This window comes from Momordica charantia (genome assembly GCF_013281855.1).
Source record: "Momordica charantia cultivar OHB3-1 chromosome 2 unlocalized genomic scaffold, Mcharantia_2.0 BLBB01000002.1, whole genome shotgun sequence".
NCBI lineage: Eukaryota > Viridiplantae > Streptophyta > Magnoliopsida > Cucurbitales > Cucurbitaceae > Momordica > Momordica charantia.
The window spans coordinates 3,511,902-3,524,000 of NW_028275160.1; the positions used below are offsets into that span (position 1 = coordinate 3,511,902).

The window sequence follows — 12,099 nt, forward strand, 5'->3', positions numbered from 1 at the left end:
CTCATACGAAGTTTAAAGATTGAATTTTGATACTCATTTCAATCACAAATCTCTCAGTATAAGATGATTAGATCCAAGATGAGAAGAAAATGATGGGGCAGAAATCCAGGTAAGGGACACATGGCTCAGGGGTACTGACAACATTAATTAGATGTTCGTATGATTGTGAAAGACCAACCTACATGTCTCTGTCTTGTTAATATGTTCTTCATATCCCGTAAAAGGAACAAATAGAACCACCGTTCACCAGTTGTAAGTTGTAACCCCCAACTTTTGAGATCTTTCCTTTCCATCTACATTTTATATACTCCTCAAACTTCTCCACTTTTATTCATCTTCTCCATTTCCTCTCTTGCTCTCTGCTTTCACCCAGTTAGTCTCTCCTCTACTCTCCTTTCTGCTCTTTCTTCCTTTTTTTTAACTCTTTCTGCTGTTCTTCTATGAGGGTCTTTCTGTGTTTCTCTTCGCATGCATTCAAAACATGGCTTCTTCTTCTGATCTTTCTAACGCCATTTTGATCTGATACATGCAATCCAATTCTTTTCGTTATGTATTGCTTTTGGGGTTGTAGCCTTGTTGGTAGGAAGGTTCAGGATTCAGAAACTGAATCACATTGCAACTGATCTTTCTTTTTCATGCACACATTCTGCCAAATGAGTTGTAGACTGTAGTAGTAATCAAGGAGCTGTGTAAAGGCTTCTGCTGAATAAATGAACTTTTATTTCTGTATCTAGAAATGGGGTTCTTCTGGGTGTGCATTTTTTTTCTTTGCATTGTGGTTGAACTAGTTCATTCCTCTAGGCCACAACTTGCGAAGTTGAAGAAACTAATTTGACGGCTTTTGTGCATTTCAGGGACAAGACGAGAAAGAAAAAAGATGAATCTTTACTTGATTTTCTTGTTTGGTATTTGGCTACTGCTCTTGTGCTCTTCTTCACCGGCATGTGCTCGAACGGCTGCTTCGCCTCCTTCACTTAGCCCGATTCCGGCACCGGCTCCGGCCCCCGCCCCGGATCATGTCAACCTCACTGATTTGCTTACTGTAGCAGGCCCATTCCACAAGTTCCTTGGCTACCTTGAATCCACCAAAGTCATTGATACCTTCCAAAAGCAAGCCAACGATTCTGAAGAGGGGATAACCATATTCGTGCCAAAAGATGGTGCATTTTCATCCCTCAAGAAACCTTCTCTATCTAATCTCACCAAGGGCCAGCTCAAGTCATTGCTACTCTTTCATGGCCTACCACATTACTACACTCTAGCTGATTTCAACGCCCTTAGCCAAAAGAGTCCCATAACAACATTTGCTGGTGAGCAGTACACTTTGAATTTCACTGATGCCTCCGGCACCGTGCACATCAGCTCCGGCTGGACCAACACCAAAGTGAGCAGCAGTGTGCTTTCGACCGATCCCATTGCAGTTTATCAAGTCGATGATGTACTCCTTCCGGAGGCAATCTTTGGAACTGATATCCCTCCCGCCCCAGCTCCAGTACCGAGTCCCAATGTCGCTCCTGCTGCTGATTCTCCATCTGCTGAAACTGAAGGCAGGACTTATCCATCATCAATGGGGTCGCCTTCTTCTTCCTTCAGGATTTCTGGAGGGGGGCTCTGCAGCCAGTTGGTATTAGCAGTTTCAAGTGGAATGCTCCTATTCTCGTGAGGAAGAAGGATAAAATGTTGTATTGTTACTACAGTTTGTTTCTCTGTGTTTCAATTTTGTTTAATGCAATGATGTGAAGCTACTATACTTACAATTCTTTAATGGAATGGCATACTATGGTTGAGTTAGATTCATCTTTCTGTTAATAAAGTAAACAGGAATCTGAAGCACCAGATATTGCTCAGAACATCATTTTCCAAAGACATGTTTTAAAAGGTAAAGAGAAACTGAGTTAAACAATGAGCAAGTAAACGTTTATTATAACACAAGCTTTTGTGATATATTACAAAAAATGAAACGTCCAAAAAGAAATGGATAGTTCAATGATCGAGCAACTAAAGTTACAAAACCCCAACTAAATTATCTTGGGACATTTGAGCCACGGCCTGAAAAAACAATTGGTTGAGCCAAAAATCTCTATTCTATACTAGATAGGAGAGGTGGGGGGGAATTCAGTCGCTGAAGGATGGTTACCAGTCTCATCAGGGGATTCATCAGATTTTTCTTGTTCTGCCATGAGCATTAACATCTCAAGACGCTTATCGAAGAGGAGAGCGCTTTCATCTCTCTTATCAAGTTCGGCAGCTTCAGCTTCAAGCCATTTTTCTCGTAAATCATCGAGAAGGTTGCCTTGATCTGTATTAACTGCAGCTCCTGGAGCACTAGGAACTGTTGTCCGGAGCGAGGAATCTCCTGATGGTGGAGGGAGGGTCAATAGCATCTCTCTGAATTCTCGAGTATCGGCAAATGTCTCAAAAGTGCAAGCTATTGTATCCAGACAGTACTCACGTATCTTGATAGCACCATACCTGGAAGAAGAAAACCAGTGATAGTTGTGGCCAAAAAAAAGTAAATTTTTTGGTCAATCGTATACAACCATAGCCGAATTTCATGGTTTAGATTAGTTTGATTCGTTTTTCTGCTAATAGCTAAAACTCTATGCAGTTAAGAACTCATGATATCTACAAAATTAAAGACCATCGATATGAAAATATTGACATACATGTCAGACAGTATTAACCATTGGCACAGTTCTGCTGGAGAAACCATTTCCAAGTGTGGTAGCACAGCGTCAGCCACGGCACGCTTAAGAGGGAACAATAGATATCTTGAAGCAGCATCAAACATTTCTTCCGCCTGTTTAATTGACAACGAAAATTTAGAATTAGAACTGTCAAGAATTTGCAAGCATTTCTAGTTGGCAACTAAAATACCTGATCAGGATCTATATGCTTTAAACAGTCTGTGTACCTGAAAACCAACCAAGAACAAAAACTGTGTCAGCAAGAAAAAATTTAAAACAAGTGCACAAGAATTGCATACAGATCGAAACTTACATATACTCTATCATTTTTTCAAATACTTCCATGCTCAAATCATGTTCTTCAAGAAATAGAAGAGTATGAACAGGAATTTCATTTCTCCCTTTACCAAAATCCTTTATACGGGATATTCTTGCCTTAAAGTACTCCGACCTTGATGCTAAAACAACTTTGTGACACCGGAAAAACTTTTTATCAACTCTCACACAAATATCTGCAAGATCATCTATGTGATCATTGATCTGTATTTTACTAGCCTGTAAACATAAATCATTAGCACCATTGACTAGGTCATGTTCCCTAGCAGAGTTCGCTAGAGCAGTCTGAAGCATCCGACGTAAAGCTGCTGGAAGGCGGTCCTCTTCAGGAAGGGAGACACCCTGTAAGATGAACCTCTTAATTGAGTTGTCAACATCACCCAGAGCTTTGTAGTCAGCATACTTTTGATGAACCAGTTCTTTCTCAAGAATTCTGAGTAAAGATTCGCATTTGCAAACTTTGCAAATTCTGATAAGGTCTTCCATATCGTCTACAGCAATCTCCAGTCTATCAGAATAAAAGAAGTGAATGAGACTGTATAGAGCTGGATAAGACAGCTTTTCCTTTGAGAATCTTACTTCCTTGCGTTCTTTCCAATCAGCTTCAAACTTCCTCTTAAAGAAAGGAGATCGAGCGCTTAGGATAACTCGGTGAGCTTCAATAGGCCTACCTTGAACTATAAACGAAACGTCGGGAGGGAAGAACTCATAGTTGGATTCTGAATTGAAAGCAAGACCTGTTTGTAAAGGGAAGTCAGGCAAATTGCAGTTGTCTGATAGACAGACAATAAACACAAACTCCTGTACTGGACTAACATATGAAAAACGATCTAATTGTTCATTTGTTACAAACTAGGACAGATAAGAAAAATGCAATGCAGGACAAACTATTATGCTTGCCACAATTAACTATACAGAGAAAAGGCATCCATAATTCCTCAATCGAACAGTCCCATGAGCTAGTTTTCGAAATAGCAACAAATAATGCGAAGAGCTCCGAACCCAAAACTGAAATTTACCTGAAAATTGATGAAGGCTCCCGGCCTGCTCCAAATACGCCCTGTTGGCTCCAGACCCCAAGAAAGTTTCACGCAGAGCAGCCTGCAATGGGGCGAGCGGCGGTGGTCTTGCTTCAAATGCCTTGAGAAGCTTCCGCACCTTCAAATTAAGGGCAGCATAATGACACCTATCGCCATCAAAGGTGTGCTCCGAACATATAGCGCCGCTCTCCAGCAACATTCTGGCAGCGTCGAGGTGACCGGCCAAGCAGGCGTAGTAAAGCGCCACCGAGTCCCACTGGTCGCGCGCGTTGACATTGACGCCGGACTCGAGGAGGTAGCGGAGGCGGTCCACATCTCCGGCGCGAGATGCCGAGAAAATGTCACCGTTCGGGACCTTCTTCAGGGGAAGAGACGACCCAAAATCGGATGGGTCGAGATCGATTCCGTAAAGGTCGGGGTCGAGGTCTAGGGTCCAAGGATTACTACGCCTTGGGGGCATTGGATAAATTCAGACTTCGAATTCCGGAGCTCAGATGTGGAGAAGAACTTCTACGCCTTTTTGGGGTTTCTGGGGTTTAACGTATTTCGCAAAAGTTGCCATTTTTCCTACCGCCAGAGATAGAGAAATCACGAGTACCCGATTCTTCTATTTTTCTTCCCTTTTGTCCCTTTGCTTTGGATTGTCCAAGTATAAACAACACGATGGAAAAAGTGATCGAGCTTCACGAAGAACTAGAGACTGAAACTTCTGCACTTCTGTATAAAGGCAGCAGACACGATTTTGGGAACGGATAACTAAAAACACACGGAACAGTCGGCCAGATATCCACTTTCTTTGACATATTTTCCCCACTGTTCCAAATTTTCAATACACTTTTAGTCAGTTTTCTTCTCCCCCATGTGACCGTTTGGCAGAAATTGTACTCTACATTTTCAGTTATTTTCATAAACCCATGCTGTATGACTCTGAAAAATCTATGTTTGTCCCTTGCACTAAAAGTTTTCCTCTAAAGAAAAGTGTCAGCTGAGGTATGAAACTTGGATAAGAAATCAAATCTGATTCCATTGAGAAATTACATCAGAACAGAAATTACAGAGCATGGGAAACCCACAGTGCTCTCTTTTGCAGTGTAATTAACAATATATAAAGTATTAATATTTGTAATTTACATTTTATAAAGCTACAAACACCATGGAAAAACAGATGCTCTCTTGTTTTTTTTTTTTCCTTTTCTTGTTTTTTTTTTCCTTTTTACTTTGCTCTCTCTCCGGGGCAAGGGAAGTCATGTCTTTTTTCCCATTGAAATAGCTATAATGTTACAGTTTGATCAGCTTGACAGTTGGGAATGGATGATAATGATACTATTTGTCATCCACTTTGACGGAATTTAGTCGCCTCAATCTCTGATCAAGCTCAGCCATAACGGCTGGTTCTTGCTTTTTCCTTTGCTTTGATATGGTGTTGGTCGTCATTGAACCAATTTTATCATATGCTACCTGCAAAATTACAATGCAAAACTTTGCTCAAACGTGGGAAAAACGCCAATAATTGCCATTCAATAACAATGTTTTTAAAGAACATCATTTGTTGTAATCGAAATATCTGAAAGATTCAGGTCACAATTTTTCTACAAAAACATAAATTGGCAAGCATGCAGCCAAAGCTTCAAACCATGGTAAGTTACGATGTGCAAGGGCATAGGCTACAACAATGTTGAAATGAATATTTGGGTCCTCTGCTTAGTTTAGGGGGAAATTTTTGAACTTCGCAGAAATGTTAAAGAAAGGATCGAGTTACCGTCAGTAGATCATCGGGATCAAATAAGTAGTGTGTGGTTTTTTGTAGAATATTAATCACATCCCCCACGTGATGGGTTAGAAGCAACTCGTCTTCTTTCATCTGAAAATCACGGATCAAAATGTAACTATGGAGTGCTCAATATAATGTATGATCAATGATCTGATTTCTAACAAACAGTATTACCAGATAACCTCTACTAACGACGATATAATACATGTTCAAAGCTGTTACCTTAAAGATAGCCAAAGCCACATGAAACAGAACTTTTGCCCCCTCGTAGAAAAGGACGTCCCAAACACGTAGAGTCGTCTGTGAAAAAGATAGAAACATATATGTTTCAGTCACTTCAACAACTAAAACATGATTTAAAGAATCTTCTAATACAAACATATATTCATAATACAAACCATACAGACAGGCATAACTCTCCGCTCTTTAAGTACTATTGCTCGAAAAGATGGACAATGTTTATGGAACACTTTCAAATCTTGGTGTCATTTGGTCAGAAACTGGGTATTTCACTTATTTCCATAATGGAGTTAAATTCTTTCAGGGGTGTGGGATAGACAGGACTTCTTTACATTTTCTGCTTTTGTTTGCGCTGCTTAACTATCAGGTGGTTCGATATTATTATAGTCAAATTTGAGGTCCATTTCGCAACATTCTTGTTTCTTTTTCTCATTTCCACTTTTTCAATTAAGAAAAAGAGAATTGGCAACGGTTCTTGTCTCTCGTTTTTTCTTTTCTATTGAAAAAAGAAAAGAGACATGTTTTTGTAACAATTTTTTGTTGCTTGTTTTCTAAAATTTTAAAGTAAAAGTTTTATTTGAAAATTAATTTTTCAAAATTACCAAACGCTTATGTTTCTCAAAAATTAGAAACGATAAACAAGAAACAAGAAATAGAAATGTTAACCAACGGCCCCTAAATTTTTTCTTTTCTTGTTTTGAGAAAGTCAAACATGGGCACCACGAAAGAGCATGCTTCTAACCTCGGATGGCAGGCTCTTAGAGAAGAGACAGAGGAACCACTCAGTGGCGACAAGGGAGACGTCAAAATCCAATGCTTCCAAATGGGCAGCTATCCTGCATTTAAATTCCAATTTAAAAGGTAAAAAAAAAAAGTTCGTACTAACAGGACAACAAATGAATGTGAAACCAAATTTCCGCACCTGGGACACTTTTTCGAAAGTAAATCTTTGAACACCCTTTGCTCGACATGACATCCTGACAAGTTTGTCGTGTAACAGTCACTAACTAAAACATTTTCTAAGAGGACAGCTAGCATCCAAAATGCATCTTCTTCTGTTTTCATCACGAGTAATAGCAATGCAGCAACATAATTTAAGCCCTGCATCAAAACTGTATTAATTCACCTACGAGTATGTGGTATGGCAATTATGTCTCTTTGCCAATAGAAACTAGAAAATCATTTCTGTACTCTAAAATCTAGATCAATATTCTAGATAAGCAAAAGGACGAGGAGGAAAATAGGAGAAAGGGAGAGAGAGAGAGTGAGATGAATTAAGCATGGACAGACCACTGCAACTGATGAGAAGCACAATGGAATCCACTTTTTTTTTTCCTTTTTAAGAAAAGGAGTCGAATCACGGTCACCCAATGCAAATATGGTTATAGCAGAGAAAAGTGTGTGTCTTCTAATATAATAAATATATAACTTGGATATGTACACTATAAACAACTGTGATGCTCCTTGTACCAAGAAGAAAGGATGTGGAATACTGAATGCACAATTATGTAGACTAACATGAAATGAAAGGCATACGAGTAAAAACCAGTCCTAAAAATCCACTAATTTGCTGGGCAGATGGTTATGATAGAGTGACGGAAAGAACAAACCCACCTGACAGTATCCAACATCAGAGTCACGGAAGGAATACCCAACAAGAACACGTCGAAGAGCAGCATGACCCGCTGGAGTGTCTAACCAAGTATGACCCGGAAAAGTACGGGGCAAGTCCTGCATGTGTAGATAAAAACACCAGAACTAGTTCAAAAGATTGATAGCAACATAAAACAAAGAACATCCAATCATTTATCAGATTAAGAGAGATAATTTCATCCTAGATCCCCATCTGCACCTAAGGTTTTCACTGATCTTACATCCAGCAATTAATTACCCAACACTGATGATACCACACCCCAGAAATAGATGAACCAAAAGATATCACAACAAAGGCATCCATCTTACGGTTACACAACAAATAAATTAATAACTGAAAAAAACATACAAATAGAAACTCTAAAAGTAGAGATAACAACAAAAACAACTGAAATTATTTATCATTTCAATATAATGAGAGTCGAGCTCGTGTTGTTAAATGTGTATTCACATCTGCCCAAAGAGCAGATTTGACTCCAGATCCCATCTGCACCATTTATTGTTTCATCAAGTTTATCCCTGTTAAGTAGATTAATAATAATCAGTGTCCCTTAACTTAACTACTCAAGTAATTAATAGCTACACATACATTTCCTGGCATCCAATGCCACCCAAAAGAAAAAATGGAAGGCTAAATCACAAAAAATGCACACCTCCTTCCGGTCAAGATGAAATGTAATTTCTGATTTTTGTTTTCAATGTGAATGAAAAACTCATAGTATCACAACAAAGTATACAAATCATTATGAAATTAACTTGGATTGGTGAAGATGCTCATGCTTATGGAAACCAATGAGGTATTAGATCCCAAGAGTGAGAGAGATGAAAATTATAACAGGAAGAACAGAATTGTAGCTGCAAAGTATCTAGTCGTCCAAAATCAAGGATCGCAAAGGTACAAATCCAATGAAAACTGCATTCAAGGGGGGGAATCATACATGATCAATCTGCCTTGTGGCCGGCGTGACCTTTCCTTCAACGGCCTTTGTGAGATCATTGTAATAGCTGTCCGGAACCGTAGACTTCTTCTTGGCGGCCCCAGATAAGGAAAACCAAACTTTGGGGCGAAGAACTGGTGGAATTCCTTTCCTAATCAACTTTTTCAGAGTGATGGCATTAGCGAGGGTAGACAATTTGAGGGAGGATTTGAGGGCGATCCCTTCGGAAACAGAGGGTTCCAAATACCAATTAGCCCCTTTGCTTGCCTCCAATGCCCACCAGACACGGCCCTGTTTCCTCACCTTTTCCCTCACTTCGTTCAACACATTAACGTCGTCCACATTGCCTTCCACTGTGAACCCATATAGATCTTGAAACTTGACTGTGATATTCGCCCTTCTCGCATGAATACTCGGCCTTAGAATTGGAATCTGAGCTTGCAATTCTAGAGCAATGTCCCTTTTGCTTTGAGTTCCGTACATTTCTTGGGGTTATTCCAACGGATCAAGAAAAGGGGGCGTCGCGATTTCGCTTCTTTAATAGAACGGAGGGTTGGATTGTTTTGTCAAATAAAGAAACCCCACCAGCTTCAAACCATGAAATGGTCTATTTTGGAGCTTTAGAAGGCTGCGTACCTGATATTCATGAAATTGGGTAATCCCAAGACTTGGACGAGGAAACCTACACAAGCAATGTTCTCTCAAACTTACCCATTGCCATCAATTCCGCCATCAAAGACCTTAAAAAATGAACCAGAAATTATATATGTTTTTTTTTTCCCTTCTCGGTCGGCTATTACATTAAAAAATGGTTCTTCCAGAAATTACAAACGCAAACAACCAGAAGAAAAACAAGGGTTAGGTAAAAAACGAAACCAGGAAACACGAAGAAGAGATCCTGTGGGAATTAGACTAGAGCAGGAAAAGGGTCGAGATTGAATAACACAACAATTGATCAAATTTTTTCCCTTGGAATGGAGGACAAAAATGGAGGGCTAAGCCGTTGCAAGGGCACAAAAAAATCGGGTCTTTTAGGGGAAATAAAAGCCAAGAACAAATGGAAGCAAAGCGAAGGGATAGCGTCTGAGCCTGTGAGGTGGGGTTTCAAATTTGATCGAGCAAAAAAGAAAAACAAACAAACAAACACAAGAAGAAAAAAGAAAAAGAGGAAAAGGTCCAAATAGTGCTGAGTTCAAATGGATTGTGAATATTATTTTAAAAAAAAAACAATGAATTTTGAATTTCCATATTCCTAAATATGTTTATATATTTTTTAATGGAACGTTGTAAACCGAAAGGGAAATAAAAATTGAGGAAAAAAGATAAGATATTTAGTTTAATAATAATTATTTTGAAAAATAGAGACAGCGAGTGACGGACATGATGGGGTTAGGCAGCCTCACCTTTCATTTTGAATTTTGATTTTGCATTACACTTCACAGTAAAATTTACCACCTGTGTAATGTCCATAATACCCTCAACAGCGATATGCTTGATATAAACTCACATCCTGCTCTGTTTCTGTTTTTTTTCTTCCACCAATTTCGGATTTCTTCTTTTTTTAACAAGAAATTTCAAATTTGAAATGTAAGATTATAGTGTTCATTTTACTATATTTATCCGCTAGAGAACGGGAAATTCTTGTATTTATTTTATTGTAGTTTTGCGGAGGAGCATTTTTTTTTTTTAAGCTAAGGGCATAATAATGATATTGAGTCTTGCTTCAATAATATGAATTCCAAAAAATTAAATTAGTTGGTACAGAAAGATAGAAGTTTTCTGGTACTAAAAAAACGATGACAGCAGTTTTTTTTTTCTTTTTCTTTTTTTAATATTATATTGAGGTGGAAATTTGAACTTATAACTTTATAATCGGAAAAAAATGTAACTTAACTAATTAAGTTAATCTGACGTTGGCCAATAATATAGAAGTTCAAGCTTAAAAATATAAATAATGGCATCATAAATAATATTGTTTCAATACAATGGAAGTCTAAAATACCTAGATGGGCACCGATAAAATAAGAGTATCAAATTTAAGCACTTTATCTGAATTTAATTTGCTAAGAGTAGAATTTAATAATTTCCTATAACTAGTAAGGCTGAATTTATTAATTTATTAAATTTTTATGAAGTCCTTTTGCAATACAAAGAGGTAATATATATATATATATATAAAAGATTATTTTTTTAAGGATAAAAAGAAGTTAAACAAAAAGAAATTGAAATTCAGAAGAAATAATTAAAAAGAAAAAACTTCTTGCGGACAGTCTTCGAGCCACACCACATCCAACTCTTTTTTCAACATCAAATTTGAAAGTTTTGAATATTATTGAAAAAAATTATTTTCTCATTGTAAAATAATGAAAAGAAAAGATAAATAATTGGAAAGATGTTGTAATATAGAATATTATTGTAGCATGAGATTATATTCTCAAAAACCAAGGGAAGGTGAATAAGGTGAATTGAAAGGTATTAAAAAAAATAGATCATGCAATCTTGGAGAAATAAAAAAAAAAAGAATAGGGGCTCATCTGGTAACATTCTCGTTTCCAATTTTCTTAAGAAATCAAAGTATTTTTCAACTAACTTTGTTTCTTGTTTCTTCTTTTTTGGAAACATTATTGTATAGAAATTTTGGGAACAATCAAAACTAGTTTCTCTTTTCTCGTTTCCACTCCCAATTTGTTCCAAAACATAAATAAAAAATATTGTTTATCATATTTAAATTCTTAGAGGTTGGAACCATGCAATACATTTTTCTTCATTAAAAATAAAGAAATAGAAACAAGAACATTACCAAACGAGCCCTAGATGTCTCAAATTTCTTTTCTTTTAAGTGAAGGATCATCTCTGTAATCACACGAGTTACTGCTTAATTTGATTTTGTTTAGTATCTATAATTACATAAAAATCAGAATTATTAGAAAATAAGTGAAAGCACAAATATATTTGAGGCAATTAATTTATGCCCCTACTTTGTTATCAATTAAAACCCTAAACTAATATTTGTGTCAAACTCTAAACATCACGAGGGAAACACAATTACACCCCGTGTTATAGGGTTTCTTTGAAAACTGTTAATGAATAATTCTCACATACGTGTGTACACATCTTTAAATGACTATAAGCTAGAAATTTTAGAATCAAAGTGGGTGATAGTGACTTTCATTTAATCTCGGTAGTTTTGCATCTTCTTTTTTTCCTCTATTTTTATTTCACAAAAGCCAACTACTAACCGATACAATTTCCTCTAAATTCTTTTGATTTACTTTGACCCATTTGGACGAGGCATTCATGAAATATTAGTTTGTATAATTTGAAGGTGAAAATTATAAGTTTGATATGCAAAGTTTATTTTTTTTTAGAATATTGATATGTAAAGTTTTTAAATCCTTATCTATAGGTTTTAATATCTCCTTAATAGTTAAGTT

General features: G+C 37.2%; 3 protein-coding genes across 6 annotated transcripts; 1 reads left to right on the plus strand and 2 right to left on the minus strand.

Moving 5' to 3' along the window:
* The first annotated feature begins 236 nt into the window (after positions 1-236).
* LOC111010988 (fasciclin-like arabinogalactan protein 7) lies at positions 237-1,791 on the plus strand. Its single transcript, XM_022284583.2, has 2 exons — positions 237-372; positions 855-1,791. Exon 2 carries the CDS (start codon positions 878-880, stop codon positions 1,661-1,663), a length of 786 nt encoding a protein of 261 aa, XP_022140275.1. The 5' UTR covers positions 237-372; positions 855-877; the 3' UTR covers positions 1,664-1,791.
* A 104-nt stretch (positions 1,792-1,895) lies between these two features.
* Positions 1,896-4,922, minus strand: LOC111010986 (ankyrin repeat family protein). Of its 3 annotated transcripts, none has more exons than XM_022284580.2 (5): positions 4,043-4,922; positions 3,001-3,760; positions 2,878-2,914; positions 2,667-2,800; positions 1,896-2,472 (listed from the first exon to the last, which is right to left on the minus strand). In XM_022284580.2, exons 1-5 carry the CDS (start codon positions 4,521-4,523, stop codon positions 2,091-2,093), a joined length of 1,794 nt encoding a protein of 597 aa, XP_022140272.2. In that variant the 5' UTR covers positions 4,524-4,922; the 3' UTR covers positions 1,896-2,090. The 3 variants fall into 3 exon arrangements, with proteins under 3 accessions (XP_022140272.2, XP_087976900.1, XP_087976899.1); XM_088120774.1 differs by lacking the exon at positions 4,043-4,922 and having other exon boundaries at positions 3,001-3,531; positions 3,603-3,744; XM_088120773.1 differs by lacking the exons at positions 1,896-2,472; positions 2,667-2,800; positions 2,878-2,914 and having other exon boundaries at positions 2,997-3,760.
* A 145-nt stretch (positions 4,923-5,067) lies between these two features.
* LOC111010987 (Ypt/Rab-GAP domain of gyp1p superfamily protein) lies at positions 5,068-9,800 on the minus strand. 2 transcript variants are annotated; one of them, XM_088120775.1, is made up of 8 exons: positions 9,786-9,800; positions 8,666-9,754; positions 7,689-7,805; positions 6,997-7,175; positions 6,817-6,910; positions 6,057-6,134; positions 5,823-5,924; positions 5,068-5,521 (listed from the first exon to the last, which is right to left on the minus strand). In XM_088120775.1, the coding sequence occupies exons 2-8, from the start codon at positions 9,146-9,148 to the stop codon at positions 5,387-5,389; spliced, it is 1,188 nt and encodes a 395-aa protein (XP_087976901.1). In that variant the 5' UTR covers positions 9,149-9,754; positions 9,786-9,800; the 3' UTR covers positions 5,068-5,386. The 2 variants fall into 2 exon arrangements, with proteins under 2 accessions (XP_087976901.1, XP_022140274.1); XM_022284582.2 differs by lacking the exon at positions 9,786-9,800 and having other exon boundaries at positions 8,666-9,763.
* Between the last annotated feature and the right edge of the window lie 2,299 nt (positions 9,801-12,099).